This window comes from Copidosoma floridanum, unplaced genomic scaffold (genome assembly GCF_036245765.1).
Source record: "Copidosoma floridanum isolate Cflo_tuat_1 unplaced genomic scaffold, Cflo_Japanese_pri ptg000006l, whole genome shotgun sequence".
Classification (NCBI taxonomy): Eukaryota; Metazoa; Arthropoda; class Insecta; order Hymenoptera; family Encyrtidae; genus Copidosoma; species Copidosoma floridanum.
The window spans coordinates 23,084,115-23,096,844 of NW_028321883.1; the positions used below are offsets into that span (position 1 = coordinate 23,084,115).

The 12,730-nt window shown below is 41.0% G+C and overlaps 1 protein-coding gene across 1 annotated transcript; it reads left to right on the forward strand.

Annotated features, from left to right (window-relative positions):
- The first annotated feature begins 515 nt into the window (after positions 1 to 515).
- On the forward strand, positions 516 to 2,933 carry LOC106640229 (uncharacterized). The gene is made up of 11 exons (XM_089598809.1): positions 516 to 583; positions 670 to 805; positions 885 to 1,316; positions 1,549 to 1,601; positions 1,676 to 1,847; positions 1,915 to 1,990; positions 2,079 to 2,138; positions 2,200 to 2,347; positions 2,415 to 2,630; positions 2,725 to 2,806; positions 2,874 to 2,933. The coding sequence occupies exons 1-11, from the start codon at positions 516 to 518 to the stop codon at positions 2,931 to 2,933; spliced, it is 1,503 nt and encodes a 500-aa protein (XP_089454935.1).
- The last annotated feature ends 9,797 nt before the right edge of the window (positions 2,934 to 12,730 follow it).

Sequence of the window (12,730 nt, forward strand, 5' to 3'; positions counted from 1 at the left end):
AAGTGCCGCGGGTGCAGGTTCGCATCTGGACTAACTGGAGGCGCTGCTGGTATTTTTATTTTTATTTTCATGATAAATTTGTGCTCTGATTTAAAAATCAATAAATTGGTAATTTAAAAAGTATCAAAAGTATATACATAAACATTGACAAATTTGTGAAAAGATAAAAACGTGTAGCGGTTTACCTTGTTATTTCCAAGTCCTAAAAGTACTGTACTTAAAGTACAATTGGAATGCCGCAGGTGGCAGCACAAGCATGATTACAGAGCTTGCGCGACGATTTTAAACTTCCAAACAAATCTTTTCAACTGCGTCTAAAAACAATCAGTTCGGTTGAATCATTAGTCCGACGAAGGTGCGATGGTTCAAAAAGCACGAAAATCGTAATTCGTCCGTTGTCAACTTCAGAGAGACCTTTTGCGCCTTTTCTTCCAACGAAACATGTTTGCGCGCAAGTTTTCGCGTCGACATGATAAAAAAGCAAAAATAAAACCCGAGCTGCCTTTTTCTAGAGCATGGGCCAATGGCCCGTGTACTTTTTACTGATTTTTGGTATCGCATTTTCAAATTTCGATAAACACAGGTAATTTAACGGTTAGCGCTTGAAATATTCATCAGACGCGCGATAAATATAACCTCGTACGGTATATCTTTCCCAAGTGGTTGCAGCGCAAAAGTATCGAAAAACGAAAAGTACCTGGGAACGGTTTTGTTCGACGCGAGCACGACGTGCAACCATTGCTGGACCAGGGAGGAGCTCGTCATCATTAGCAGCCGCAAGGTGTTTCAGGACCTTTTACCCGAAGTAAATTCAATCCAACAATCATTTGTAAAAACGTTCCTCGCAAAAGACACTTTTTGCCAAATACCACTGCACTTTACAGATTGACATGTCGAACATGCAAGACGACAAGTACGTGGCCAACCTACTGAAGTTCTTCAACACTTGTCTGGAGTGCATATGCAAGATGTCGGTTGGAAAAACCAAGCATCTGGTCATGAAATCCTTTGCCGACACCATGGGTGGTTACCTCAATTCGTACGTGGGTCCGATAACAAAGGTGGCGTTTTACGCCGGTAACATAAGGTACTGCAACGTCAAACGAATATTCGAACTCGTTGCCGAGCTTAAGGACTTTTTGTACACAAATGGTGCCGGCTGGGCCAAGCCCGTCGAGGTGGAGATGTTCATCAACGTCACGGCTATCGTTGCACCGGCCAAAGACGCGTCGGCCTGTGACAAATTAATACTCGATCCTGCAAGTAAAAATTTGTCATTACGAGAGTTTAAGGTGATTTGCTTTTTCGACGAGTCCGTGAGAATGTGAATTGCCGGTCGACAGGTACTGCTGCGAGCAGGAGTGAACAGCGACGACGCAGGGGTTTGAAAAAACGATCATCAACGGGATTCAACGTCAAAGGTTGACGACGTTTGTAACTTTTTTTTTAATCTAAAATAATCCCTAGTCTATTTAAAAAAAAAAAAAAAAAAAAAAACAGTTCACTTTGCTTTTGCGTATGCGAGTAGACAGTCGTCGCAATCGTCAGGCAGCCTCGTTTGTGTTTTTACCGTACTTCGACAACGATTTGGAACCCAACAGGTTGAAAGATTCGTCGTAGATTCTCGTGCGATCGCGGACATGGATCGATCAATTTTCAACTTTCATCATTTCAGCATAGCTTTGCCGTTCAAGGATAACAACTTGTGGTCATTGTTCGACGAAGAGTCAGTAGCCATACTGTCTAAATACTACGAAACGTGTCTACAGTGCATACTATCGAGGGAAGACCACAAGAGGACTCTCGCGGATTTCAAAAGAGATTTCCGCGACTGGCTACAACAAGTGGTAAAATGTCGTTGCGTACTAGATTGCGTGTAACTTGAAATATAATGTGGTAACAATTGGCACTTAGGTTTACCCTCGTTTAAGCGATGAAAAATGGTACCCGGCTTTCGGCGGGGTGTTGAAGATAATCGCGTCTCTGAGAGGTATTGTCGAAACAAACTGTGCGATATTTGTGAAAATATTTTTAAAAAAGATTGATTTGAAATGAATATTGTATCCATTCGATCAAAGACGACGAGAACAGGATAGTGCCGACCACGGGTAAAAAACATACTTCAAAGCCAACAGACGGTACTTAGATAAAAAAAGGTGTTTGTAAAACAAAAATTTATACTTTTTTTTTCCTCAATAGACTCCTTGAGCACTTGGCAGCTGATTCTCATCACAGTTTCGACAGCAGCGCTCGTGTGGCTACTCGTAGGATTAACCTTGGCTTGTTTCAAATACCGCCAGAGGCACTCGTGCGACGCGCCCTCCCCCTGTGAATCCCCGAGTTCTAAGTAAGCTCGCTTTCGAGCGTAACGTATACCTATATAATTACGATTGATCGTTTGATTATTCTAACAGCTGCAGAGCATCGCCGGGCGACGATGTTGGCTATTGTGCCCTGGACAACTGCCCACGTTTGAATCGCGAAAGCGTGGGTCACAAAGTGAAGGAATGGTGGAACAAAAAATTCACATTTTCTGACGGATGCGGCCAAAGGAGGGAGCACCACTCGGCTGCCGATTTGTGCAAGGGCAAAAAGTCCGTCCACAGGCACGTGGGTAGACGTGTTTACAAGTAAGTATACGACAAAATACGACACAGTGGACTATGAGATAATAGGATTTTTTGATTTAATGTACGAATGAACGATTTATGGGGTGTGTCGTAGGAAACGAAAAAAGAGCCGCAGATCTGCGTCTCTTTCCGGATCTCCGTGTAGTAGCTCCCGGTGCGCGTACTACGAAAACAAAGTAAGTATAAGTTTGGCGAGACGACGCCGCCCGTTTGTTTGAATATTCGTTGTTGTTTTTGTTTCAGCAATTTCACTACAGTTCGGACATGTCGAGCACCAATTCAGAGGACAGCTCGTACAGGTAGCATATTTGTCAAGTTAAAATGACAAACGGAATAATTTGATGATGTGTGTAGATACGAGTGACGATGTACAACTTCCGCAGGCAGGAGGGTTTTTTAATTTTAATTTTAATACTATACAATATCGAGCGTGGAGATTTGTAAATATTTTATAGAGGTATTTATAAATTAAGTATATATTTGTAAGCGTAATAAATGTACTTTGCATAAGGTTGCGAGATTACTTTGTTAATTTTTAGCTTGTAAATTAAAAAAGAGAGCTTGATTGATGGCTGAAAGGATTTTATTTTTTTTAACTCATGGTAAAAAATCATCGTTTTAAATGAAAAACGTGTTGAAGTAATACACGTTGAAAAGCCACGGTCATTACATCCAAAGGATCAGTCATCTCCATAGGGTATACAAAGTTCAAGGAACTAACGCGACCTGATCATCCTCTGAAATATCCTACCTTTTGTTCAATGTTAATGACCTTTTATGTATTATTCGCTCCTCCTTCTGCTCGGCCCCTCCCTTCTCTCGCAGTCCTCCCTCGACGGAAATTCTAAATCTGTCCCATCCGACCCTCACTCATGTACATGTATACAATCCGCTCCAGAAAAAAAGTCCAAAGCTCCACCCTCGCATACAGGTATATATATAGCTTGCACAAAGACTACTGAGAACCCTGCAAGTTGCCCAACTCAACCTGCAACTTGTTGCAAAAGGACCACCGGGTTGGAGATGACTGTTTCTACCATTGCACTCGTCTATCTTACTCCTATATAGATCCTTACTCCTTTCCACGCCTCTTCTGTAGCATTTACACCAGGTACATCTAGTAGAATTTTTTTTTTTTTTTTTCCCCTCATATGTTTCATTGTTTGCATTTAAGTGATGATCAATCGTGGACTAGTTTACATTTGTACATAATTCAGAGTCAACTCATACAAACGGACGGTAAATAATAGCAGGGTTTTTTTTAACAAAAAAAAAAAAAAAAACTTTTACAATTCTTTACCTTGTTTCGAATAAAAAACAAGCTTCTTGCAATGCATTAAACAATTAAAAAGGTGGGACTATCGACAAGAGAGACCTTCTTCATTTTAAATGGGGCAAAAAGCTAGGTTTTTAATTTTTTGTCAAGTTTATTCTTATAAATGAATCAATTTTTTCTTTAGAGACATGTTTATTGAAAAAAGTCTCAACAACCAACGTATGTTTACTCTTTTTGTATAACTTTTATTTTTCTCGTACTAGAAAAGTACAATAGTGTAAAAAAAAGTATGTATATAAACTTGATGTGCTATTTTAGTACATACATGTTATTAATTTAAGAAAATTGATCTTTCTATTAAACCTATAATATACAGGTATACTTACATGAATACAAACTTGCACGCGAGCAGACCTTACTTACACATATATACTTACAACACACACGGTGTACCCACGAGAGACCCTTCTCTCTCTCTCTCTCCTCCAGCCTTTTGCCATCTCTTGCATCCTCCAAAGCAGCCCCCCAGGTGCTCTGGCACTGTACAAGTATACACGTATATATTCAAGGGCGAGGGAGAGAGAGAGAAAGAAAGAGCGCGTGGCGCAAAATCTGTTTGGGGGAGCACTGCTCCCGTGCCGGCTATATAGAATACTGCTGCCGGCTCTCGCGGCGCGCCACACCGGTCCGTCAGTGTTGCGCGAAACGTCGTGCCGAATGCACATGCGTCTTGAGTACGTAACTCGTTGCAACTATGCCAATCCTTTGAGTGATGTGCCGATGCTTCGTGTACTCTTTTTTTTATATATACATCTTTGCATAAATACGTGTTATCCTTCTCGTTCGTAAGCTGTGTATTATATTCATCGTTCGTTTCAATAGTCTCTAGTCTTTTGTAATACCGTTGGTTCGCGTGTTCTCGCCGTAAGCGCTATTGATTGCATCGTTTTGTACATGTTCGTATAAGTAGTTACGAAGTTCGCTGAACTGTCAGGGGTCTTTGTGTTACTCTCCAGATCTCATCTATATATTTATAGATTTTCCAGTGTTTTGCACTAAAATCTTGTGTATCTCTGAATGTAGACGTTCGTCGTTTTGGAAAAGGTTTGAAAATTTTTCACAGGCCAAAAACTACTTTGGAGTGTAAACAAGTGCGAATCCTATATGTACCGCAGTCATCGATACGCGAGTGAAAATCAAAATCAATTTTTGTTTCACACGTGACTGCTACGGAACGCCGGCCGGTTATTTCGGCTGAACAGGTGTTTTCCCCCTCGATTTTTTCACGCGCGCGCTCGCTCGCTGAATCGAACGCTTTTCGTATAATTATACCTACTCCGACACGAGAGGATCTTTAAACTGTCTTTATTCCCTTGACTGCAATCGAGTGATTACAGGTGTACAGCGAGTTGTTCGTGCTATAAAAGTGTTTTTTTGCCAGACAAGCAAACCGTACGTGTCTGTGACTGTAGTTTCGATTTAAAAGTGTTTTAAAGTGCAACCGTTGCAGTTCGTTCGAAAAGCAATGCTACCAACCGCCAACCCGATCGCTGTATCACTATCAATCGGCCACTATTCCTGACAGTCTACCTTTCATGTAGTATATTCTACCATAGCTGCATATTAAGTACCGCCGTCTGCGTTGCCTCGTGTTTGTGTGTTTTACCGATATATTCAGTGCTCGCGTGTGTCGATATAATACGTATACATAGTGTGGTGGTGTGCCAGCCATCAGAGGGTGAAAAAAATAAACGAGCAGACGGAAAAGCAAGGGATCAGCATCAGAAGGAGCTCTGTGCTGGGATATTCCCTTCTTTGTTTTGTTTTGTTTTTTGCCTCGTCTCGGGAATCCCTCTCTCTCTCGGAGATACAACAGCTGTCGGCGAGATGCTTCCCGGAAGACGTCGCCGGGCGCGCCTCGACGTCCTTCTGCTCCTCCTTGTCGCCGTGGGCTGCGTCGCTCTTCTGCCAGCGCTCGTCATTTCCAAAGGTTCGTTTTTTCATGCGTCAGCTTATTTATGCTTAAATGTCGTAGCTTTTTTTTTGTACTTGAAAGAGAAGAAGCAGTACGGTTGTGGGCTTGTGTGTTTTGACATGCTCGTTTATGCGTATAATGGATGTGGGAGCTGGTGCAGTAATGTTTGGACTCTGTTTGACGGGAGACCGTGATTTTCAGCGTGTTGGGAATTAATCACTTGTCATTGAGGTTTTGATGAATATGGGCAACTGAGATTTGCAAAGGCATCATTTAATCAATGATCGGCACATACATCAAACATTTCATTCACACAATATATTAATGCTGAGATTACAAATTTCGTAACAGTTTGTCATAAAACTTACTGTGACAATTTGCTTTGAATGTTTTTCTGCTTGTCAGCACCATCGTATCAATAGCCAGCAATTTGAAATTGATTACTCGTTCCATTTTAAATAAATCAAAAAAACTTTGCGTATTAAAACGTTCATTCCTTATTAATTTTATAGAAATACTTTGCCACGCTTACAAAATTGAAGTAATAACGAAAACCAATTTTGCTGCTCGAAACGAGAACTTGAAAGTGCTTTAAATCATGTATAGAACTTACGAGCAGTTTGCAAAACTATATTCGTATAACTTACAGTTTCATGACGCACCCCATTACACACTTACGAATGTGCTTGTAAATAATCACATGGCGATTTTTTAAGTACGCAATTTTCTGGGCTCGACGCTGCATGAAAGTTCTTTATGGTCTTGGAATTGATGGGCGTAATAGGTATACCGTTCGGTGGTATAAAAATTTATGACATGTTGAATCACAGCAAAGAATCCCATCTCCACTGCCTTCGTAAATTTCTTATAATGAAGAAATATTTGTTTTCGAAAAAAATGAATGTGATCTACGATTTAACATCAACCAGGTCAAAGCGAGGATTTTTACATTATCTGAAACAATAAGTTCTTTTGACTTGTTTTCCTCATGACTTTAGCAACTCCAAGCATTGAGAAAGAAAACTTGTCAGTCACAAGGTAATAATAGTTAGACCATTGAATTCATATATTTCCTATATGGTACGTAGGTATACGCGAGGATTCCCATCAGCAACGCCACGAGTGAAGTACAGAAGAGCATAATAATAAGCCGAGCGTCTCCGAGCTCACGTGCCATGTACCAAGTGACATTTATTGTTCTCTGCTCTCTTGGAGCTTTTTTCTTTCGCGAGTTTCTCTCTTTTTTTTTTATTCTTCTTCTTTCCCTGGTAATACCCGTCAAATTTCTCGTTACGGCGCAAACTGGCGCGCTGACACTTTGTGTCACGATCGCTCGGCTGAGAGTTTGTTCGTTTATGGTAAATGTGTCAAGTGGTAAAGGAGCGAGAGGAGGGTATAGGGGGGCAGATGGAAAGATTTGCCAGGTGTTTGTGTACATTTGTGAAAATTGATACGTTCAGCAGGAATTTCTCTGTGTTAACCTAATATTTTACAAGTGTGAGAGTACTTGGAGATGCATTCTTTTGAAAGTATTTATGAGTAAGATTTTTTTCAGTGTACGCGTTTGTTTTTCAACGAGTTTCTCACTGAGAATGTCATTTTCAAAAAGGTAAGGAAATTACTGTGGTACTTGCATAAGTATCAATAATTATTTGGTATCTACGTGTATTTGTGAATTGTCATAACTAAATGTACATGTAAGTATATCAATTGCCTATAATATATAATACAGCGTAGTGCAATAAAATAAAAAAAGTATACCTAATCAAGGAGTTATGAGATTTTGTAATAACTTACACTTTATGTGTTAAAATTGTTTCAAGTTACTCTATTATTAAACTTTATTAAACTAAAAACAAAAAGTACATTTAAAGATCAACATTAGAAAGAGAAATAAATATCTTTCCACGCAATAAATTCAAATTAGGAACTAAATGTTACGTAATCCCAATTTTTGGGCAGTCCATATTATGAAATAGATGAACTGAACCCCCATCACTTAGTGTAACCCATAATAATTATAAAGATCAATAAAGACGATCAAAGTAAATTATGCCCGTATTCATGAAAAGTAAACAAATCGTTATTTAAATAATAGCCAAAGGAGCCGAATACATTTTTTGGTAAACTCATGTCACACAGCCAACCCTGCAGGGCTCGTAAAAAAGAAAACTCGAGGATTAGTGTAAAAAAAAAAAATAAAGAAAAAAAAAGATAGGGCCCAAACAACATAGCAATGTTTACGGGTACAATACACTTCCTGGGTCACAATAATAATTCACCCAAGCGGTGGACGACATATTTCATACAACACCGGTAGGGGGGAGGAAAAATGAACTCGATCGGATTTTGCAGAGAGAGAGAGAGAGCGACTATTGAAATTGTTGATTTAGCGTGATAAATCGCCGAAGGAAACGATGACGGGCAGAGAGAGAGAGAGAGAGGAGCACACATCACCTATGGTGCGGGCGCTATAGGTCGAGTTGACACTTATAACGCCGAGAGAGTTCGACTTGACGTGGAGTAATGCGCCTTTTTTTTTCTCCTTCTCCCTCCTCGTCGGGTGGGTGAAAAATTAAGGCACAGCCTTTCTCCTCGCGAAGCGTTGGATCGAGGAATTACATTCATATCTGGGGTGCAGTTAAAACTTTTGATTTATGTCGTCGATCGGCAAGAGGAAAAAAAAAAACAAAAAAAAAGAGGGGGTGGCGACGGGGTGTCGCGGGCCGGTGGGTTTTCTCAATTATTACTTTTGTTTCCGGCCTCGCGGCGGAGGAGGAGGTTGTAATTTATGACGGCTGGACTGCAGGGCTGGGTAAGGGTTAAGGAGAGAGGCACTTTCGATAAAGTTTTTCGAGCTGCCGGTCCCTCCGTCTCTCTGCTGCAGCTAGTCTCGAGGGGCCATGCGGGCCAAGGAGAACAACGGGGCGAGGTGTGGTTGAAGACTGATCTAGAGAAATTATACGCTCCGTTCGATTGGCTCTCTCGTATCTCTCGGGTCTCAGCATCAAGATTGTTAATGCCGGTGCGGGACTGATTTTTTTGGTTTTTATCTGTAGCCACGTGGTGATTCGTGGAAAAACATTTTTCGAATAAAAGGTCATTGGAATCACGTGGGCTGAGCTAGTCATTGTTAAGGGCTTTTTGCCCGTAAATTTCTTTGTTTCTACCAGAGGGCAACCTATGCTCCCACTTGTATCGTATGCAATGCAAACCAAAAATGGCACTATTCCTAATGGGAAATCGTCACCAAAAGTGAATCATTTTCGAAATCAGAGTTCCATTGCGCATTACGTCAAAATCGCTTCACAAAGCCAGTGTGGATGGGATTAAAAATAGCTTTTGTTCCCATCGCACCTCCAACCGCGTCAAAGAGTATCGTATGCAATACATTGACGCATGTATTCCCGGGGAATGAAAAATAAAAATATCGCTCCTGGTATAAAATACACATACGACATAAATACTCAAAGCTGGCATGCCAGGTCAGTAAACAATACCTCGACAATCCCATAAATCAGCCATTTTTTTTTTTTTTTTTTAAACAAACGACTAGTGGTTAATGCACTCGCACGCGTGTCCAATACTCAATTGTCATCATTTTGCTTCGCACATAAACGCACGCACACAGACACCAGCAAACAATAAATAAAAATTCTCGCTGCCACGTATCCTGTATTGTTTTCTCAAGTTAGCCCTCGTATCTTTTTCCTTTTCAATGTGTATCTATGAAAAGTGGGGTAAAAAGTACTTGATAATAACACACGTCGAAGCTCTTGCCCATCGAAAAAGAGCTAACGAAATAGGGGGGAGGTGGGCTTGTAAATAACGGACATTACATTATATATTATACGCGCTTTCGTACCACACGAAGTGGGTGTATAGGTATGTATATACACACACGTATCACTCAAGTGTCCCTTTTATATGCAAAGAGGAGAGAAAGATAAAATGGCCAGCAGCGGAGTGACAGCGTCGGGACGTCCGACGTATAGCTGGGATTAAAGTTTTAGGATCAGGTGGTGGTGACCCCTCTCTCTCTCTCTTTCTCTCTGTCTCTCGCTATTATAGAGCAGATCGAGGAGTCGGAGGAGGAGGGAAAGGAACGATGTCCATCGTCGGGCTACTATACACACGCCCAGCGATGGATGTGTGTCAGAGAGTCGTTTATCACACCCCACTCGTTTTTTTTACGTATATGTGTCCGGGCTTGGGAGAGAGAACGAGTGTGGGACGTCGGAACACAAGAGAAACGAGAGCGCTGTGTGTGCTCTTTTTGTCATTTTTTTTCTTTCTTTCTTTTATTTTCGTCTTCTTTGGCGCGAACGTTGTTAGCTTGATGATGGGTTGTGCTCGTTGATGATGGTGCTTTCTTTTGACATCACGCGCCCACTGCCGGATTCGGTCGGAATCGCGCCTTGTTGGCTCCAAACGGATTGAATATCGCTGTTCGCGCATCGAGTTGCACTTCTTTTTTCATACTTATTTGGACAGTGATTTTTTTTTTGTTTTTTTTTTTTGTCCTTTTTCGGTCGTTTGTGCTTCAATCACCGCGTGATCACACGAAAGCCAGTTTTTACGGCTTTCATGAGTATACTTTGTGCGCTGCGGGCACGCTCCATTCGCATGATGCGGTTGAAAAGCCGTTTTATATTTGTAGGAACTCGACCAAAAACTCAAGTATACGAGCGATGAATGGCGCGCCAGTCTTTTTTCATATCGAATGTGCTACTTAATCTGTCCGTGGAAAGTAAATTGCTGCTCGCCTTTTCAGGTAAATACACAATCAATCAACAGCTGTGGCATTGTATACGAGTACATAATCATTATATTATGCGTTTCGTATAGACTGCACGTACGCGCTATCTCGAGTATATAGAGACGTGTGCATGAATATGTATATAATATGTATGTACGTATGGACGTGAGATAACCGATCAATTTACGGTGCTGGGCTTGGGTCATTATTATTGCCGACCGCTTGAACTTCAACACGCGACCATCGCACCGTCCACCGTTTGTCGATCGATGCTGCACTCGAGGACGTGCGTGAAAAGTGCCATGGTCGATAAATGATAGCTTGTTTTATCTTCCAAGCGCATTTTTTGTTGCCATTGTCACCCTGAACGTTTTCTATCTCTTAGGGACGCTTGGAGTTGGCACGATATTTATTTTGAATAGCCCCTAGGAATACCTATACAACATGGCACGAGCGGCTTACCATCTCGTTGGGGATTAATGTTCTTACAATTCGTTCAGTTGGTATATATTTATATTGACTTGATTGAGTTGACGCTTTTGAGTGTGGGTTGTTGATAGCGAGTCATCCAAGTAGCTCCGATGACGCGTGCAAGCCAACAACACCTCGAAATGTCGAGCACGTATTTAAAAATGCACATACAAGATTGCGGCCTTGGTGAAAGATTAAAACGACAGGCCGATCCCTGCGCATACCTGTGCATCTCATTTCTTTGGAGTAGCTATACTTGAGCCAAAGGCGTGTTGATACGCATACTTGTTTTGCTTCATTTTTTTTTTTTTTTTTTTTTTTTTTTTCTTTCAAGTGTTTATTTGCCACTCGGTGAATCCTTGCTGAAAACGAGGTGCCCACGACTGTTGGGAGCTTCTTTAAATCCCTCAATTGACACGATGGCGGTGGTGAATACCTAAGGTGTTACGTGTATGGGGGGTCTCTTGCGCTTCTCTTTCTTTTCCATACATGTGCTTTGATCTCGTGATGATTGTTTTTTCAAACCTCGACATACTGAAACTCTCTTCGTCACTGTGGCAGCTTATCAATTTTGATTCATATGGAGTTAGCGTGGCAGAAAGTATCATTGACAAATTTCTGAGAGCAGGAGTGATCTCAACTATTAATGAACCACTGCGCCTGTGTCATGTGCACGAGAGAAACTACTTTATTCGTCAGAAAGAACACGTGCTCTTGCGAGTCAGGTTTGACACGAACACGATCATCACGAGTATTTCCTCTTCTAGTGTCTAGTGGGTTTTTTTTTTTTCCTTTTCGTTCCGCTCGACGGTTACCTCTTCTTTTTCTCCCGGCGTTCCTTGGCGTTGTAGGTACAAGTAATTCCTGTCTCGTGGAAAGATGATGTATTATCGTTTTAAGCGAAATGGAGCTCTCGCGCGTGCTTTTGACGCCGTAATTTTGAACAACTGCACCTTTATTTCATAATTAGTCGATGGGCTTTTTATTTTCCAGGTTATCAAAATTTGAAACCAAACATTGCATATTTTCGGTGTATGAGATTCGAGGGACTTACTAATTTTGTCGTTGTTGGGTGTACAGTAATTTAGTACATCAGACTCTGTTTCTCGTCCCGTGAATCGGGTCTCTCTCAAATATTTTTCGGTCCGTTGGTTTGACTATGAAAAAATGTTTGGCAAATATTTTTTTTTTTTTTTTTTCACATAAACAAAAACTGACGAGTGGAGTCAAAGTGCGCGTCAATGTAACGCACAAAGTAACGCATGACGTTGCAAATTTATTGAATTCAAAGCCTTTTTGCAACGTCATACACTCTCAGCCTCCCTAAATTTTGTCACGATGTATCTTGTTCCTTTTTTGTGTATTTAAAAAAAAAAAAAAAAAAAATGGAGAGCCTTGATGATGTGTTTTTTTATTGAAAACTTCGGATCGATCGCTTCATTGGTACAAAAAGTAAAAATTTGTTTATTCTTTTCACCAATACTGAAACAAACACGGGCGTATCGATAACAATATCGCAAAAACTGATATTCACGCAGATTTTGATCTCCGCTCATCGCGAGGAAGCGGAATACAAATCTCTGTCAAACGCACAAACTGCTATGGAATCCCCAGCGCTC